Here is a 20,612-nt window from a genome sequence, read left to right as displayed (position 1 = left end):
TTGGTTCAATGCGCAGAGCCCCGCTGAAGAGCTCTAGCATTAGAAAAAAGCCCTGAATTTGTTCTGTGCAGCGCAAGCAAATTTAATAACATGCTTGCGCTGTGTTTGCTTTTAAATTGTCTCTGGTGTCTCCACAAGTGGGATACCAGAGGACAAAAGGGCTAGGAAAGTGTATGGTGCATGTGTTTGGAGCCTGCTTGTGGGATTGCGTGTGTGTAGAGTGTGGTGTGGTATTGTGTGTAGTATTGTGTAAATAGGTCAATTTCATTTGTGTTTGTGGTGTAATATGTGTGGCTAGGGGCTGTAGAGAGTGTGTGTATATGGGAATAGTGCTATAGGGGATGTAGCGAGTGTGTGCATACGTGCTGTAGTGTGTGTGGGGGTTGTAGAGAGGGTGTGTTTAGAGAATGTTGTATGTGTTTGCGTACAAGGAATGTAGGGTGTGTGTAGGTGTTGCAGTGTGTGTAGGAGATCTAGCGTGTATAGAAGAGTGTGTGTGTGTAGAGGATTAAGAGTGCATATAGGGTAAGGGATCTAGCGTGTATCTGGAGCATATGTGTAGTGGTGCAGTGTGAGGGGTGCTGTAGTGTGTGTGTGTGTGTGTGTGTGTGTGTGTATATATATTTTTTTTTTTGGATGTATTGTATGTGTGAGGTGCGCAGTGTGTGTGTGTGGGTGTTTTTATCTGCCGTCACATTCTAGGGGGTGCTGTGTGTGTGTCTGGGGGTGCTGTGTGTGTGTCTGGGGGTGCTGTGTGTGTAAGGGGGTGCTGTGTGTGTAAGGGGGTGCTGTGTGTGTAAGGGGGTTGTTAGTGTGAGTGTGAATTTATTTTAATATATTTTTTATTAATAATTTAAAAAAAAAAAAGTTATATCCCCCCCCCTCCCTTCTTACCTTTAGCCTGGGAGAGGGGGGAGCCGGGTTTCCATGGAGGTGGATGCCGTGCTGCCTTCCCTGGTGGTCCTAGTGGTGAGAGTGAACTCTAGCCTGCAGGCTAGAGTTCACTCTCGCAAGATCCACAGGGTCCTCTCCTGCCTCCCTCCCCAGCCCGCAGCCGCATCTCAGTGCCTCTGGGCCGGTGAGGGAGATCTTTGATCTCCCCACCGGCCCATGAAGGCACACTGCAGGGCCGGCACTCTGGTAGCGCTGGCCCTGCAGGGGCCGGCCGGGAAGATCCTGTGATCTCCCCTGCCGGCCTCGGCCCACCAAGCATTTGCCCGGTATGCCCGTTGGCCAGTCCGGGCCTGGTTGACACAACTCAACCATTTTTCTAGTTTACCTAAATCATTTGCCATTTGGCTTATTTCTCCTGGAACACTCAATAGCACTTTGTCTGTAACGTGTTTATTGACTAAACCCTACTGACATAGATATCCAGTAGACCACTATCAATAGTTTGATGGATTTTCAGCTCAATACATACTTGTGAAAACTATAGGTTCTATTGTACCACTCAATATTTCACAGCACACAAACTCGAAACACAGACATTTGTGTTTTATTATTTGTTGATTGCAGAGATGTCCAACCTTAGCCTTCTAGCTGCAGTTCGATTTGATTTCACATTAGTGTCTACCCAGTAGGCAGCCTTTGGCACTCCAGATGTTTCGGACTAAATCCCCCATGATGCTTTGCCAGCATTATAGCTGTAAGAGCATTAAAGGAGATCATGTAGGAGATGTTTATTGTATATATTTCTCCCCCTTTTTTTGTTTAAATACATTTTGTTGAAACCCCTAAAAAAAAATTAATAAAAATAATAATTGCCTACTTTATAGAGAGAATATTTAATTTTCTTCAACAGCAAGCAAATTGTTTTGTTATACTTGTGAACCAGGAACATGAAATCAGAAACTGACCGAGAAACTAAACAAATATGTAAGAGACACTGCATAATTCCTTTAGAAATATGATATGCAAAGGATTATTTATAAGCCTCATCATGCACACTGTGGGAAACTAATGGTTTTAACACTTTGATGAACATAAGGCCCCATTAATAAACTTAAAGGGACACTATAGGCACCAAAACAACTTTAGCTTAATGAAGCAGTTTTGGTGTATAGATCATGCCCCTGCAGTCTCGCTTTTCAATTCTCTGACATTTAGTAGTCAAATTACCGGTACTTTGTTTAAATAGCCCCAGTCACATCTCCCTGCATGATTTGTGTAGCCTTCCTTAACACTTTCTGTAAAGAGAGATCGAATGTTTAAACTTCCTTTATTAACACAGTCGGTTTAATTTAGAATTTATTATCCCCTGCTCTGTTAATAGCCTTCTAGAACCTCCAAGTGCCGTCTGTGTGTAATTAAGGTTCAATTTACAGACGGAAGATAAAAATTTCTAAAACAAGTTAATGTCTGATTGAAAATTAAACCATTCTAGTGCCTATAGTATCCTTGGTTCTGCACCCCTCCCTGTCACAGGTGCCTCATCCCAGGATCCTCCTATTTAGCCTTGTACTCCAGAGAACTCGAGATGGAAGGATTTCCCCAAGTGAGTAGCTCATTTAGCAGACCGTTGGCAGTGAGAGTAGGACCTGCCAAAGATGGGGTACATTGACGTTGTGGCAGGCTTATGCAATGTATGATCATATAGTGTAACTAAACCTAGATTAGGTGGTTTTAATAAAACTTACAAAATCAGCACCAAAATCCAGCGCACTCCCTAAGTGCATAACTACTGTATGATGAGCAGAGGAAGGGTAAAAGTACAAGTAAAAGGGACACTCCAGGCAGCCCTTTTTACTCACCTGGTTCCAGCGCCGGGAGCCTCGTGAAGCCGCGCCCCCTATTTCGTCAAAATGACGAAATAGGCGGGCGTGAGCAATCAGACGCTTCCATTCGGAAGCGTCATTGCTCCCTTATGCGCATGCGCGCCCTATGAAGTCCTGAGCACACTACCACGCATGCGTGCGGTGTGCGCAGCCGCAAGCTGACTGACAGCTCAGCTCGCGGTCTTTGCCCTCTCCTCTGCTGACATACAGGAGAGAGAAGGCGCGCACACAGAGCCTTTTCTCTCCTGCACACGTCAGACGTATTTTAATACGTCTGACGTGTACATGGCCTTTTTATGGGCCATACATGATAGGAAGTCCCTCTGGTGGCCGTCTGAGTGACAGCCACTAGAGGTATTCCTATCAATCAATGTAAACATACAGTGTTTACATTAAATTGCCTGCAGGGAGCTATAGATCTCACCTGAACAACTACATTAAGCTGTAGTTGTTCAGGTGACTATAGTGTCCGTTTAAGCGCGATTTGTCATACAAACCCATTGATGCAGCTAGACTTTAGCCACTGTTGCCTATCCCTGATTTATACCTACATACATTTCCATTTAGCTAACTTTTTTTCTAAGTTACTTGTAATTCACCACATTGAAAACTATTTTTCTTTCCAATGCTCAATAACTGCCCTCCCTCCCCCCCCCCCCATCTATGTGAGCACGCACTGATTATTCATACAGTAGAAGCAAACAGATGTTTAAGAGACAATCACAGAGAGCCGACAAAAGCTTTATAAGCATGCCCATGGCACATTTGTGTTTGTGTTAAAAGCAGACGGCTAGTACACTCTGTGATTGCAAGTTCAAGGCACACAGCACTGAGCTATGTTTACCTAGCATTATAATCGACATACTGAATTCTGTACAATGTGATAAGAACCTTTTAATGGAGATTGCAAAATCTGATTTCAAAGAAATGTTTGACAAACTAGAAACTAGTAACACAGTGATTTAAAGGGAAACTGTTCTATTGCCAATATAATGTTTACTTTTTTTTCTATAGTCAACAAATGTGTATTTTTAGGCCTAAAAGTAATGTGTAGTAAATTGCACTGTATTTAGCAATGCTATAACTGAATAGAGCTGTGGTGGAATCTCGGTAAAAATAAATTTAGTAGGCCGAGATTACCACGTGGCATGTGTACGTGCATATGCTGACGTATCGATCAGTTGGTTGCACGAGGCAAGATACGATCAGTAGTGTACGGAGCATGTGCAAGAATACAGGATATGGTATTCCCCTCCTCCATTGTGCTGGACAAGCCATGCGGTCAAACAGGAAGTTAATTCTTATTTGTGTTGATTGGTTAAGAGAATGTGCGGGTGGAGCTTAATATGGGAGGAGTTATATGCCTATATAAGGAGCCTGCACTATTGTCCGGGGCTCAGAACTTGCTGTATTTTGGTGACATTAGTCCCTCTGAGTCCCGATCGGTGATCCAATAAAGAATCTCTTCCTTCCTGAAGAAACCTGTGTCCATCTCTCTGTGCTTGGCTTCCGTCAGTTTCTCCGGTATCATTTGGTGCATTGGCCGGGAAACTCATCGTTCAACGGTAGCTGAGAGGCAGAGGCGTGAGACGGTCTATCTTTGCCCACGTTCTCTACGGCTGCACCCCTGAACTTCTGCGTGGACCTCCCTTCGTCTCGGCGCCACTGGTCTGTTGTCCAGGAGATCATCGGCCTCTACGTGAGAAGTGCTGGGGTGTCCCCGTCGATGAGTGTGAACTCAGGTTCAGGAACGAGGAGGTAAGACAACTGCTGTTTTAGACGGCAGGACCCACTAGGGGTATACCGATTGTGCGGTAGGCCCAAAGGGGTTTTGAATCTGTGTATCTGCCCCCTCTGTCGGAGGGAAGGAGCGAAGGCGCACCGCTCGATCGAACGCTCTTTAGTCAGACCGTTTGATTTGGTTAGTCAGGCGGGGTTCTGGTGTAAATAGCCCTAGCCGGACACCGGTGTCTTGTCTAGACTAGCGTTCTAGGGTGTATATTACGTTCGCTAGGTCGGAGGGACCGGGAGACTAAGCGGCGCCTGTGTAAATTCGGTTCGCTAGTTCTCATCCTATCTGGGCTAAGTGGGAAGGCGTGTAAATTTGGAACCCACTAGACTTTTGATAGTGCGACTAAGAGGCGCCTGTGTAAATTCGGTTCTCTAGCTCGCTATATATGTGGTGATTGGGCAGTGTGGCTAACCAAAACGGGTGTATATAGTTTTAGGTAGTCCATTCAAGGTACTGGCCAATAGTTTAGTTGGGAATTGTAAATGTGTTAACGATTGTTTTAGTAAAGTGTATATCTTGTTAGATAGCGCGAGCTCAGCCGTCTAGCGAGAGTGTTAATAGTGTGTTGCTGTATTATAGTGCACGGTACCATAACCCTGTATATTTACTGACACTGTATATAAGTACTAATCATTGTTGTCCATTGCATGTTTAACACCATAACCACTAATAATTGTATTGTGACCTTAACTTGTGCTTTGACCTATGCTAACCGTACTGTAACCGCTATTTGTAAAAGACGATGTTACTGGGGTGTGTTATAGACGGGTAATTCGTATATAGAGAATTATAGCGTGGGTGACTGTATAGTTACGCCAAAGGGCATAATATTGATTATATAGTGACTGGTGTAACAGCTGTGTGTGTACGGGAATTCCCTGAGTGTTTATTGTTATTGTGTACGTTTCACTTGGTAACCGTACCACGTGGTGCTGTTGCCAGAGGAAACGGGTGTGACTGTTGAATAGTACGCGTGTATAGTATTCGTTGTCGACGACGTTCCATTGTTAAGTATGGGTGCGTCGCAGTCAACGATTCCGGATCCCTTAGGTTGTATGGTGAAGAATTTTAAAAAGGGATTCAAAACATGTGATTTTGGGGTTAAGATGTCTCCTGTACGTTTGGTCACTTTGTGCACTAGGGAGTGGCCTACTTTGGTTGCGGCATGGCCGCCATGTGGCAGTTTGGATCTAACTCTGGTACAGCGCTTACACGTGGCTGTATCAGGTAGGCCTGAACTTTACGGCCAGTTTCCTTATATTGACTGTTGGAGACAGGCCGTAAATGACTCGCCAAAATGGCTCCAGACATGCCACGAGGAGCAGTGTCGCCTCATGGTAGCTAGGACTTGTTCGTCCACTAGGACTGGTGTTAGGCCCATTTTGGACACGCCCCCTGAGTCCGAGATCCCTTTGCCGCCCCCTTACTTTCCGTTAAGAGGAAGTGACGCAAACGCAGGAAGTCCTGCAGCCCTCCCCTCATTACCCCCATCCACTTCCGCTTCCTCTTCCAGTACAGGATCCACCCCCCCTCGTACTAAATCTCCCCTTCCGGAACCAGAACCCACCCCCATTAGAAACGAATATCCTGATTTGGCGCCACTTCAGACTTCCGGTCAAGCTTCATCTAGCTCGACTCGAAGTGTTTTATTTACGACCTTTTCCCAAAACCAACCTCCCACATCCCCATACCCTATCTCTCCCCGACCGGAACCCATGACTGACGCCTCTCTACGTAGCCCCATCCAAACCCGACAGTTGACTGGTGCCCAACAATTAAAGCACTATCAGATGCCTCTTCGCCTAAATCCCGGGTCAGCTTATATCGATGCCGCAGGTCAAATGGCACACGCTGACCCAGTCTTCGTATATGTCCCATTTACCACTACCGACCTTTTAAACTGGAAGACCCATAATTCCTCGTATACTGAGAAACCACAAGCCATGACTGATCTGTTCACCTCAATAGTACAGACGCATAATCCGACATGGGCTGATTGCCAGCAGTTACTAATGACTTTATTTAACAATGAGGAAAGGACAAGAATAAATCAAGCAGCCATAAAAGCACTAGAGGATAGAGCCCGTGCGTTGAACCAAGCTAATCCAGCAGCATGGGCCGCAACACATTATCCCAACACTGATCCCGATTGGAACGTAAATGGTGCTGATATGGTTCAACTCAGAGCCTATAGAGACGCTATAATTGCTGGCATGAAAGCAGGAGGAAAGAAAGCCATTAACATGTCGAAGACAGTTGAGGTGATTCAGAAAAGCGATGAAGCGCCCAGTGTCTTTTATGACCGATTATTGGAGGCATACCGCTTGTATACCCCCTTTAATCCGGAAGACGCAGACAATTCCCGAATGGTTAACTCCGCCTTTGTCAGCCAAGCATACGGAGATATTAAGCGCAAGCTACAAAAGTTAGAAGGGTTTGCAGGTATGTCCATCACCCAACTAATGGAGGTAGCAAATAAGGTCTATATGAACAGGGATACAGAAAGTAAGAAAGAGGAAGAGCGCAAGATGCGTAAAAAGGCTGATATGCTAGCGGTAGCGATCGCAGGCGTAGATAAACGGGGCCCAGATAGAGGCAATAATAGATGGAGTAGGGAGCCTTTGAGTAGGGATCAGTGCGCGTATTGCAGGGAAGAAGGGCATTGGAGGAACGAATGTCCGCAAAGAGAGCAGTACGAGAGAGACCAACCCAGGGTAGGCTACGGAAACTTTAGAGGCAGAGCGAGAGGTAGAGGAGGCCCCGGAGGGAGTAATGGTTATAGAGGGAGTAATGGGAACAGAGGAAGTGTTAGGGAAGACAGGTATATTCCAGCAGCGCAAAGGTCCCGCGATAGAGAAGGTAGGGACTTTGTAGGATTGGCTGACACGGTCATGGAGGACTATTGATACCGACCGGGCTCCATCCCCCTTGGTCGAGCGGAGCCTATGGTCGATGTATCAATAGGGGGAAAAAGGAGTGCGTTCATGATCGACACTGGTGCTGAACATTCAGTGGTGACTAATCTAGTTGCTCCTCCATCTGGAAGGACTATTACTGTGATAGGAGCAACTGGAAGAAGTGCTGAAAAACCGGTTCTTAAAAGTCGACTCTGTACATTGGGAGGCCACGTAGTAAAACACCAATTCCTTTATATGCCTGAATGTCCAGTCCAATTGCTGGGACGTGATATGCTATCAAAATTACAAGCGCAGATTACGTTCCTACCAAATGGAACAACATCTTTAAAGTTTAATGGACCTTCAGGTATTATGACTTTATCCGTACCAAAGGAAGAAGAGTGGCGACTTTATACAGTGTTGACTAGCCAAAACCCTAGGAGTGATGAGACATTATTTAACATACCAGGAGTTTGGGCAGAGAACAACCCACCAGGACTGGCCCGCAATATTCCACCTATAAAAATTGAACTGAAACTTGGGGTTTATCCAGTAAGCCTAAGACAATACCACATCCCACAGAAGGCTAAGAAGAACATCCAATCCTATCTGGATAAGTTCATACGGTATGGTATCCTAAAATTCTGTACTTCCCCCTGGAACACCCCATTGCTGCCTGTTCAAAAGCCCGGTACAGATGAGTATCGACCTGTACAGGACTTGAGAGCAGTCAATGATGCGGTTGTTAGTATACATCCAGTTGTACCCAATCCATATAACCTGCTTGCTTTAATTCCGGGCGGGGCTACTTACTTCACAGTCTTAGATCTCAAAGATGCCTTCTTTTGCCTCCGAATTGCCGCAGAAAGTCAATGTATTTTCGCTTTCCAATGGGAGAACGCTGTAACGGGCTCAAAACGCCAAATGACTTGGACAAGACTGCCCCAAGGGTTTAAAAATTCACCTACCCTATTTGGTTCAGCTCTAAGTCAAGATTTACTGGATTTCGAGTCTATCCCAGGAGAATGTGTATTGTTACAATATGTAGATGACTTGTTGATAGCAGCAGTTACAAAAGAAAAATGTCAGCAAGCAACGCACGATCTACTACATATTCTCTGGAAGGCAGGATACAAGGTGTCCAGGAAGAAGGCTCAGTTGTGTTTGCCAACTGTCAAGTATCTGGGATTCCATATCTCTGAAGGTCAAAGGATTATGGGGCCAGAGAGAAAAGAAGCTGTCTGCCAAATACCAATACCCAAGAATAGAAGACAAGTGCGAGAATTCTTGGGGGCAGCAGGCTTCTGTAGGATATGGATTCCCAGCTATGCGATACTAGCAAAACCTCTGTACGCAGCCATCAAAGGTACAGAGCACGACCCCTTCTTATGGACCCAAGAACAGCAAACGGCATTTGAAGATGTGAAGAAGGCTTTGATGAGTGCCCCAGCATTAGGTCTACCTGATCACACACGACCATTCTACTTATATGTACACGAGCAAAGAAGAATGGCTGTGGGAGTATTGACACAGTACTTGGGATCATGGCAAAGACCTGTCGCCTACATGTCTAAGCAACTGGATGCAGTGGCCAGCGGACTTCCACCTTGTCTAAGAGCCGTAGCTGCAGCCGCCCTGCTAGTAGCTGAAGCCAATAAACTCACTCTGGGTCAAGAACTTTATGTACGAGTCCCACATGCAGTACAGACGTTGTTGGATTACAAAGGAAATCATTGGTTTAGTAACAGCCGTATGACCAAGTATCAAGCAATGTTGTGTGAAAACCCAAGAGTGCATTTAGAGACTGTAAACACCTTAAATCCAGCTACCCTTTTGCCACAACCTACTGAAAGTCAACATGATTGTTTGGAAGTAATGGATGAAGTATTTTCAAGTAGACCAGATCTTCGTGATTTTCCCATCCAGAACCCCGATGTTCAATATTATACCGACGGCAGTAGTTATGTGAAAGAAGGGATCCGCTATGCAGGATATGCAGTAACAACAATAGACAAGGTGATAGAAGCTCGGCCACTGGCGAAAGGAACATCAGCACAAAAGGCAGAATTGATAGCACTAACACGAGCGTTACAATTGGCTGAAGGTTTAAGAGTAAATATCTATACGGACTCTAAGTATGCGTTTTTAACCACTCATGCCCACGGAGCTTTGTATAAAGAAAGAGGACTACTGAATTCAGAAGGCAAAGAAATCAAGTACGCAGCTGAAATCCTACAACTATTGGAAGCAGTGTGGGAGCCGAAAGAAGTCGGTATTATACATTGTCGAGCGCATCTGAGAGGAGATGGTGATGTAACCAAGGGAAATCGGATGGCAGATAGTGCAGCTAAGCGTGCTGCTGAATCAGGAAGACAGGAGTATGTGGGGCATATAGCTGCTCTAATACCAACCCCACTGTCTCAATGGACTCCAGTTTATACAACTCAAGAAGAGGAGTGGTTAAAGACTGAACCGGGAAAGTATTTGGAGAACAAGTGGTATCAGCTAGAAGATGGAAGAATAGTCATACCAGCATCACTAGCAGTAGAAATTGTCCAAAATTATCATAACGGGACACATTCTGGGAGAGACAGTACTGAAGAATCTCTCAGGAAACATTTCTACATACCAAGATTGTCCAACTTGACTCAGGCCATTGTACGCAGATGTGTAACGTGTGCTAAGAATAATGCAAGACAAGGACCAGTAAAGCCACCAGGAGTCCAGTTTATGGGGGGACTCCCCATGTCCGATCTACAAATAGACTTTACAGTGATGCCTAAATCGGGTGGACATCGTTACCTGCTGGTAATTGTGTGCACCTATTCAGGCTGGGTAGAAGCATGTCCTACTCGTACAGAGAAAGCAGGAGAAGTTGTGAGATTCCTGCTACGAGAAATAATACCCCGATATGGACTACCCTGTTCTATAGGATCGGACAATGGTCCAGCTTTTGTTCACCAGTGCCTACAACAACTGACTCATATGCTTGGTATAAAGTGGAGGCTTCATACTGCATATAGACCCCAGAGTTCTGGTAAGGTAGAGAGAATGAATAGAACTATTAAGAACCAGTTGGCTAAAATGTGTCAGGAAACCCAACTTAAGTGGAACGTTCTCTTACCTATAGCTCTATTGCGAATCCGCAGTACCCCTACCAGAAGGATGGGCCTCTCTCCTTTTGAAATTATGTATGGGCGACCACCTCCCGTACTTGGTAACTTAAGGGGGGATTTGAGTCAGTTGGGAGAAGGAATTACTCGGCAGCAGGTTGTAGAGTTGGGTAAGACTATGGAGGAGGTACAGAAATGGGTACAAGATAGATTACCTGTGAATATTTATCCCCCTGTTCATAGTTATCATCCAGGAGACCAAGTGTGGATTAAAGAGTGGAATAATGTACCGTTAGGGCCCAAGTGGAGAGGTCCTTATGTTGTTCTTTTGTCTACCCCTACAGCGATAAAAGTAGCAGAAGTGACTCCGTGGATACATCACTCCAGGGTTAAGCCAGCAGCAGTTGATTCTTGGCAAGTTACAGCAGATCCAGAGAATCCCTGCAAGATCCGGTTGAAACGCACTACTCAGTCGGAGTAACGAGGAATTATTGTGGATTACAAATTTTATTGTTACAGGTGTGAGTGAGAAGGCCATAATAAAGCCTGTCCGCTTACCAACACATAGTGTATAAGCCAGGAAAGTCTCGAAGGGACACCTGTGAAGACGAGCAGAACTCCATTCCCTGCAGCCCTCACATCCTGGAAGCTGAGGTTCCATCGCACGGACGAAGACTGAGGATGACGGCGAAAGATGTGCTTTTGATTGTGTTTATTTACATGTGTTTTTATATTCAGGAAGGTAGAGGTACCGACACTCCTAGCTGTGAGGTATGCATTAAGACTACGAGAACAGGTAACCATATTTCCCAAACCCTAATTTGGCATTCACAATACGAGTGTAAAGGAGATGTATCGAGATGTAGATACTTAAATATAGACTATAGTGTGTGCCATTTAGGAGTAGGAGAACCTAAGTGCTTCAGTCCGGAGTATCAACCTCGTACAATTTGGTTGACTCTCAGGAATGGAGATCCTCAGGGGACCCTAATTAATAAGACGGTGTTAGAATCCGTACATTCTTCGGGTGTTCTGCTATTTGATGCGTGTAAAGCGATATCGAGTGGTAGAAAGCCGTGGAATGTATGTGGGGATCTTAGATGGGAGAGGACGTATGGGTCTAATGATAAGTATATTTGTCCCAGTAGTAAAAATAAATATGTAAGTCCTAGATGCCCAAATAAAGACTATAACTTTTGCCCATATTGGTCTTGTGTGGGGTGGGCGACTTGGGGACAGACAGTAGATAAAGACATGATAGTGACTAAGTTGCCGACTAGCCCTTATTGTAAGTCTATGGAATGCAACCCAGTCCATATACTTATTAATAACCCCGACAAGTTCCTAGATAAGTATGGCAATTTATTTGGGTTTCAGATATACGGGACGGGTTTAGATCCTGGGACATTATTGTTTATAGGGATAGAGACTGATACGGTATCCTCCCAGACTCATCAAGTATATCATTCCTTTTATGAAGAGATGAGTATAGATAATAAGATCCCCCATAACGCTAAAAACCTGTTCATTGACCTAGCTGAAAGTATTGCCGGTAGTCTTAATGTTACCAACTGCTATGTGTGTGGAGGTACTAACATGGGAGACCAATGGCCTTGGGAAGCAAAGGAGGTAATGTCCGGTTCTGAGGCAGTTGACCAACTAATATCTACACAAGCCGATTATCATATGAGTGTTAGAGGTAAATCTGAGTGGAGATTAAAGACCTCCATCATAGGTTATGTTTGCATAGCAAGGAAAGGAATAATGTATAATACTTCTGTAGGAGAATTAACTTGTCTAGGGCAAAAAGCTTATGATGATGATACAAAGAATACAACTTGGTGGTCGGCTTCAAATGTCTCAGAACCATCTAACCCGTTTGCTAGATACGCCAATTTAAAGGATGTGTGGTTTGATCTATCTATCACATCTACCTGGAGAGCCCCAGCCAATTTGTACTGGATCTGTGGTAAGAAAGCCTATTCGGAGCTGCCACAGGACTGGGAAGGGGCATGTGTGTTGGGTATGCTCAAACCATCCTTCTTCTTGTTACCGATTGAAACAGGTGAGACTTTAGGTGTTAAAGTGTATGATGTGAATCATAAGAAGAAAAGGGGACCCATAGAGATAGGCACCTGGGAAGATAATGAATGGCCTCCCCAGCGTATTATAGACTATTATGGGCCAGCCACGTGGGCTGAGGATGGTACCTTTGGTTATAGAACCCCTATTTATATGCTCAACCGTATTATAAGATTACAGGCGGTGGTTGAGATTATCACAAATGAGACATCACAAGCGCTCAATCTTCTAGCGAAGCATAACACCAGGATGAGGACAGCAGTCTACCAAAATAGATTAGCCTTGGATTACCTATTGGCAGTAGAGGGAGGTGTATGTGGGAAGTTTAACCTAAGCAATTGCTGTCTTCAAATAGACGACGAAGGGCAAGCAATAGCTGAGCTTACTAGCCATATGGTTAAACTAGCGCATGTGCCTACTCAGGTATGGAAAGGGTACAATCCAAGTAGTTGGTTTGGTAGCTGGTATGAGTGGTTTGGAGGGCTTAAGGCAGTGGTAGGTGGAGTCCTACTGATTTTACTGTTGTGTCTACTCCTACCGTGTCTTATACCCCTAGTAGTTAGGTCTGTGCAAAGCCTGATAGGAAGTATAGCAGAGAGGAAGGCTGCTGCACAGATAATGGCGATATATAAGTATAGGGCTCTAGATCAGGGAGAACCAATGCAAGAAGATGAATGTTGAAGATTCACATCATAAGATAAGTCTGGTCTGGTTCAAGGTAACTTGCGGTGTAAGCAAAACTAAGGTTATGTGATGCCTCAAGTAATTGTAAAATATCAAGAGGCATCAAAGGGGGGAATGTGGTGGAATGTCGGTAAAAATAAATTTAGTAGGCCGAGATTACCACGTGGCATGCGTACGTGCATATGCTGACGTATCGATCAGTTGGTTGCACGAGGCAAGATACGATCAGTAGTGTACGGAGCATGTGCAAGAATACAGGATATGGTATTCCCCTCCTCCATTGTGCTGGACAAGCCATGCGGTCAAACAGGAAGTTAATTCTTATTTGTGTTGATTGGTTAAGAGAATGTGCGGGTGGAGCTTAATATGGGAGGAGTTATATGCCTATATAAGGAGCCTGCACTATTGTCCGGGGCTCAGAACTTGCTGTATTTTGGTGACATTAGTCCCTCTGAGTCCCGATCGGTGATCCAATAAAGAATCTCTTCCTTCCTGAAGAAACCTGTGTCCATCTCTCTGTGCTTGGCTTCCGTCAGTTTCTCCGGTATCAGAGCCATCTTAACTCCTGGCATTTATTGTTACAGGCCTCCCAATCGTCCAGAGTTCAGTGGGTTGGTCCAGATTTTAGGGTCTTATCTTGCTGTCTCAGGTTTGTTTACGGGTGTCCCGCTTTTGGGAAGACAAGGGTACTCTCCCCAAAATGTAAGCTGCTATGCTGAAACCATGCTTCCTGTTCTTCAGGCAGACCCACCCCCATTCCACCACTTAAGTTGTGCCAGTGGCATGAGTCACATCCCTGCTCTGGTTCCGGTTACCCCACCCACTAGTGTCCCTATTTACAGGATGCCGATGTTCGGGATATGTTGTTATATGTTGGACTCTTCTCCAGCCTCCTTCAAGAAGAAAACAAAAATTCCCTGGTACATATTAGTCAGCATCAAGACCTTTCCACAACTTGCAGCAAATATCCTCCAGGAGGCAAATGTCAGTGTCCAGAAGTACTCAAAAAATGTTACATTTTAACAGGTTACAAATTCCCCAAAATGTCATTTGGCTTGCCCCTACTTACTACTTCCCATTGCACACTTTTACTTAGACTAAATTCAAACAGGAGAGACGCCCAGAGGACATACAAAGCCCAGCCTTCTTTTCTCTGTGTTCATTGGCATAGATTAGCACAGACTGAACTGACTGAAAGGAGGGGGAAAGGGACGTATTAATCTTTTTCAAATAAAGTATTGGATTTTATAAGACCGGGGTGAAGCCATTTGGGGGGCTGGGGGGGGGGGTGGGGTGTGTGTGTGTATGTGTATATACACACACACACACACACATATATATAAACATATACACACACGGCGTCGAGATAGCACAATAAAGTGACATTGTAATTCTTTAAATTATACCATTTTTATTTATCTAACATTATTATTATAATAATTACTTTGTAAATGTTATATCATTTTCTATGTATTAAACACAGGTGGACACCAAAAGGCACAAGTACAACTCTGAACCATTTTATAACATTTTATCTACAAAAAATAAAGTACTGCATTTTTTGCATGCTCAGTTTTGTATAACTTTTATAAATTTAAATTTTCTGTTTTGGATATTTTAAGTGTATTTTTGATATAATGATTAATAAGGAATGGGTCCGTTCTAATCTGATGCTCCCCTCCAATCATCTCTCAAAAAATGGCCGTGTATAGATACATAGCTACTTGTTGTATACTCTGTGTGAGAAATTACCTTCTTCGTCAATCCACTTCATGGTAAAGAGTTGCTCATTCTCGATTGAACACATGTCCCGTACCTCATTGCACAACCCGTCATAGTTGATATTGGGGTCAAAATGTGTAATCATGATGTCTCTGTGGATAGAAACAGAATGCATTTTAGAAAAGTAATTAAATAGATCAAGTAAAAAAGTCTGTTTTGTAAAGCATGGTCTATAATCCACATTGCATATGTTCTCCGGCACAGAGGTAATGGAACATGCCTGGTCTGATGTTCTAGAATATATCTTTAGGGTATCTTAAAGGACCACTCTAGGCACCCAGACCACTTCAGCTTAATGAAGTGGTATGGGTGCCAGGTCCAGCTAGGGTTAACTAATTTTTTTATAAACATAGCAGTTTCAGAGAAACTGCTATGTTTATCAATTAGTTAAGCCTTCCCCTTTTTCCTCTAGTGGCTGTCTCACTGACAGCCGCTAGAGGCGCTTGCGTGATTCTCACTGTGAAAATCACAGTGAGAGCACGCAAGCGTCCATAGGAAAGCATTATGAATGCTTTCCTATGCGACCGGCTGAATGCGCGCGCAGCTCTTGCCGCGCGTGCGCATTCAGCCGACGGGGAGGAACGGAGGCGGAGAGGAGGAGGAGAGCTCCCCGCCAAGGGCTGGAAAAAGGTAAGTTTTAACCCTTTTCCCCTTTCCAGAGCCAGGCGGGAGGGGGACCCTGAGGGTGGGGGCACCCTCAGGGCACTCTAGTGCCAGGAAAACGAGTATGCTTTCCTGGCACTAGAGTGGTCCTTTAAACGTATATATAAATTATACATAATAATGCATTGGAAGAAAACAAAAACAAAAATAACAGCTTAAAAACAAAACCACAGGGCAGCCATGGGCAATTGTTTGTTATTTACCATGACATACCTGAATATCCAAAATTTCAGTGTTTAGGATTGTCGAAAATAGCCTCTAGTCTAAAACCCAATCAATACATAATGCACAGCATGGGTTCTAACTGGAGGAAATTTGCAGAACTGACATGAAGCTCAATAATGGGAAGTCATTACACAAACCTCAAGCTATTAAAAGAAAATGGCCATAGTTTTATTTTTTAATTATTACTGAAATTAAAACATGTATGTAATACTCATGAGTATATATGTATATATATTTAATTTATTTATTTATTATTTATCTTCTCTCTACTGGGGAAGTTATTTGAACGGGGCATTCATTTTAAAAATGAATACATTATTTTTGAAGTTAGAAGTGTTCCTTTACTGTTTTAGATTTAACTCCCTCTCTCTCATTTTTGTAAAAAACAAAACAAAAACAAAAACCAAGCCATTACACTCTCCCTACAGAAGCTGCTCCAAATCTTCTGAGATCATCAATCCTGATGATCATGGTCCAATACACTTCTGTCCAGAGAAGCAGTGGAGAGCTGCGGTGCATGCACAAAATTGCAGTGCTCTGCCAATCTGATGCTTTGACTACAGTTTCCACCAAATGGGGCTGTACCCACACTAAGCAGAGGGATATTCCAATAGTGCCTCACAGACCTGGGTGGCTACATATCCCATACATACAGTGTACAGAATTGAAAGCTGTCTGGGCACTTAAAGGGTTACATCCAAAGGCAGATATTTTTTTTAGGAACAGAGGCAACATTTCAGCTCAGAGCTCGAGAAAGGAAATTTGATGTTTTGGCATTATTGAAGGTCTTCATTAAGATGAAGTGGCACTGGTGCTTAGACTATCCTTTGAAGAACACTATGGTCAGATACGCAGCTTATCGGACTATAAACAGAGCAGGTAATGAAGAGCTAGTGTGTACCGGGCATGCGAAAATGCACTCTGGGACAATTTCAGACCTTAAGTTCTCACTGCAGAAAGGCTGGGCTTCTGACGTAAGGAGGACACAAATTGCTACTCTCCAATAACAAGGATAAGCCCAGAGAATTATCAAGAAGAGTTATTAACATCTAAGTGTCCATTATAGAAAAATAAACCAGACAATATTAAATGCCATCTGTTAATTCAGTAATAATGAAAAATTATGAATTTTTTCCTTTAATGGAGCCAGTAATCAGTTTATGAAGCATGCAGAGAAGTGAGCACAGTGCATTTTTAGCAAATCCACGCTATGGGACAGTGAGTTCTAAGCTTTCAAGGGTGAAATAATTTTATCCGTCTTGTGATAATACTGTTTACCAAGCGTTATATAAGCAGGGAGTTAGGTGCCAGGTATTGCCCAGTTTATATAAACACTTTACAAACAATGAAAGGAACATCAACGCTCTGATCAACAAGACCCAAGATTCACACACAGTCTGAAACTCAGAGCATCAGGTGCAACGTTGTCCAAGACCACTCTGCAAATCCACAATTCCCCAAAGACTTTGTCAAATACGTGTAATGTGAATCAAAGCCAGATCATCTTACATTTTATGCAAGTATGACACCGGATTGAAAGCTATTTTGTAGGACATGTTATATTTAATTATACAGCTTCATATTCTCACACAAATTGTGATAATGGATCAAGACCTTTGAATGGAAGAGATATATACAATGTTTTGATTTGTTCATTCTCTGGCAAAACACCAATATTTTACCATCTACACAAAATCCACCCGTTTTTGACTAAACCCTGGGTCTATGCTCATCTCAGAAAGCTAGTATGTAAAAGTGACTGTCACCCCAATCTGACCTTTCTCCAATTATTTCCTCTTCTCTTCCGCTTTCCCAATCAGTTTTCCTTTTTTGAACTATTTCCTTTTGAAAACATAGGAAAGTACGCATACTTGCTATGCTTGAGAAATCTTGACAAATTACAGATATCTTTTGGTACATTTGACAAATTTTAGCTGGCAGAATCATTTCACTCGAATGTTGATTTAAAACACATACACAACTTAGACATGACGGCCTAGACTAGGATTGCAGGTTAATTACTACTCTATTGAGTCTTGTCTTCTCACTTGTTGCTACTTTTAAAAAAAAAAGTGCCATGATTTTACCCTTGCAATTGCTTTTGGGGCAAGCTTGTTATTATATGCACAATTAAAATAAAGATTGACAAAAGAGTAAAACACAGACACAACACTCTTAGACTGAATTAATTAAATTATCCTTTTGTTCCTGAAGGACAAGGCAACTGTTTGATATTGTTTGCTTACTTTAACCTTTTAACCATGATTATTTTCTTTGTGATTGCATCTGTTCTTTATTTAGATCATAGGAAGATTGATGGATAACTATTTTTCTGCTGTTGTTGTTTCAACTGATGACATATTTAATAATTTGGGAGGTTGACACCACCAATATTGATGTATTTTCAAATTTTTATTAATAATGATAATCCTATGAGCCTTACTATCCACTCTTCTAAGAAACAAGGAAATTGAATTTCCCCTAAGTGGAGCTGGACATAGCAGCTGCCTGCCAGTATTATGTGCATGCTGTGCTGGCCTGCCCCCTGTCCCACATTCATACCAATCTAATCATGTGCTCTGAGTGACAGGGTAGCGTCTGAATGAACCATCCTTCAGACATGGAAAGTGCCAGCGCTAGTTTTGCTAATTTTGTGAATTTCTAAATGGAGGAAAACAGGTAAAAAGCTAGATTCAGGTGCATCATTCACATTTTTACTCATCTTATATTAGGAAAAACTCCAAAATCTAATGCTGCTATTTTGTTATGAAAATGCTAATAGTTCTGGTTTGAAAGTTCTCATTCTGAGATGCCATGAATTTTATAAGAACATTATCAGAAATACTACTTAATAATGTGCATGGCCTCTACTCAATTTAACTGTCACTACAAAGCAAAACAAGTCCAGATCAGATGAAAGTCTGTCTGCAAACCTTCCCTGATATATAGCAGAGACGTCAGGGAGAGAAATTCGACAAAACTAGAAAATCCTGAAGAGGCAGGCCCCATTGAAAACGGTAAAATAATTGGAACTCCCATTTTCTGCAGAATCACACATCTTCTTAGCAGATATTTGTTAACACCCTTACTGAACTTCACACAACTAATAAAAACCGTCAAACAATCATCATGAATAACCAATTCAAAAGCCCTGTGAAAAGCAGGATTGTCAGACCTTGAATTCGTAGTGAAAACCAGTAGAACCGGGAGAGAAACCAAAATTCCAATGAGAACGAAGTGCCTTTAACAAACAAACTCCACCAACAGCTGCCTTTCAACTGCTATTACAATCAATAACTGGATGTTTCTCCATGCTGGACTAGCTATCCGACAAGCTCACATAAATGTTATCAAATACTCACATGCATTACTTATAAGAGGCTGCCTGAGAGTTTTTTAATGCCCACCGTGGGACTCCATACAAAAGAAATGTAATAGAAAATTGTGCCCAGATCTGTATATATTATAGCCCTATCAGCTTCACTGCAGGAACCTAGTTAATCCCCAGACACCGGGAGACTAGAAGGTCAGTAGTTAGGTCAAAAAAAGCAACATATAAACAGGTTGAAAGTGTAAATTTACTACATTTACACGAAAGCAGAGGACAATGGGGAAATGATACAAAAAAAAAAAAACGTAATGTGCTATAAAACATCTTTGAAGGTAGTTGAAGGCCCAGTCATAATAACAATTTGTAAGCTTCTTATACAGGATGTAACAGACAATGAACCAGAAAAATTGCTGCTTGCTCTTCATTACCAAAGCAATTCAAGAAACGTCTTCAGATGTATTACAAAAAACAGTCGAAGCACCTTGACCAGATAATAAAGGTAACCCCCATCCTCCCCCTCCCTCTGAACTTCTGAGCCCAGACAGAAAATAAAAACATTCTGCTTGGTATTTAGCGAGGACACTACATGAAAGCCCTGACTGAATAATCATCTCGATGGAATTTAAAAAGGATAGCTTGTTAAGAACTCTAAAACAGGACTTCTTTGAAGCAATATAAGCATACACCATTACTAATGCGGATACACCAACATGCAATAATCCCTCTAATATTGCAACATTCAAAAAACGTTTACATATACACACACTGAACAAAATTATAAACGCAACACTTTTGTTTTTGCTCCAATTTTTCATGAGCTGAACTCAAAGCCATTGAAGTGGACCAACATTTCACAGGCCACAATCCACAACCTGATCAACTCTATGCAAAGGAGATGTGTTGCACTGCGTGAGGCAAATGGTGGTCACACCAGATACTAACTGGTTTTCAGTAAAACTGCACATTTTGGCTGTGGCCTTTTATTGTGGCCAGCCTAAGGCACACCTGTGCAATAATCATGATGTCTAATCAGCATCGATGTGATGGGATTCCAGCATGGTTAAAATTTAGTAGGCTGAAATCTCCACATGGCATAGGCTAATTAGTATCTGGTTACAAACAGTTGGATGAGTCATCAGTATACTGAGCATGTGCAGGAATGCAGGAACTGAAATTTCCTTTGTCTTGGATGAGCCATGTGGTTTGGCCAGATGTACAAGTCTATATTCTGCTCATTGATTGGTTAAAGGACCACTCTAGTGCCAG

General features: G+C 42.9%; 1 protein-coding gene across 1 annotated transcript in view; it reads right to left on the bottom strand.

Moving 5' to 3' along the window:
• Positions 1–20,612, bottom strand: part of PRKCI (protein kinase C iota) — a 95,742-nt gene that overhangs the window by 38,115 nt on the left and 37,015 nt on the right. Inside the window, exon 2 of the mRNA XM_063442658.1 lies at positions 15,098–15,219. Coding sequence (XP_063298728.1) covers positions 15,098–15,219 — 122 coding nt within the window. The remainder of the gene's footprint in view (positions 1–15,097; positions 15,220–20,612) is intronic.

Source organism: Pelobates fuscus, chromosome 2 (assembly GCF_036172605.1).
Source record: "Pelobates fuscus isolate aPelFus1 chromosome 2, aPelFus1.pri, whole genome shotgun sequence".
Classification (NCBI taxonomy): Eukaryota; Metazoa; Chordata; class Amphibia; order Anura; family Pelobatidae; genus Pelobates; species Pelobates fuscus.
Note: the sequence above shows the minus strand (reverse complement) of the source record. Positions and strands in the feature narration are given on the sequence as shown.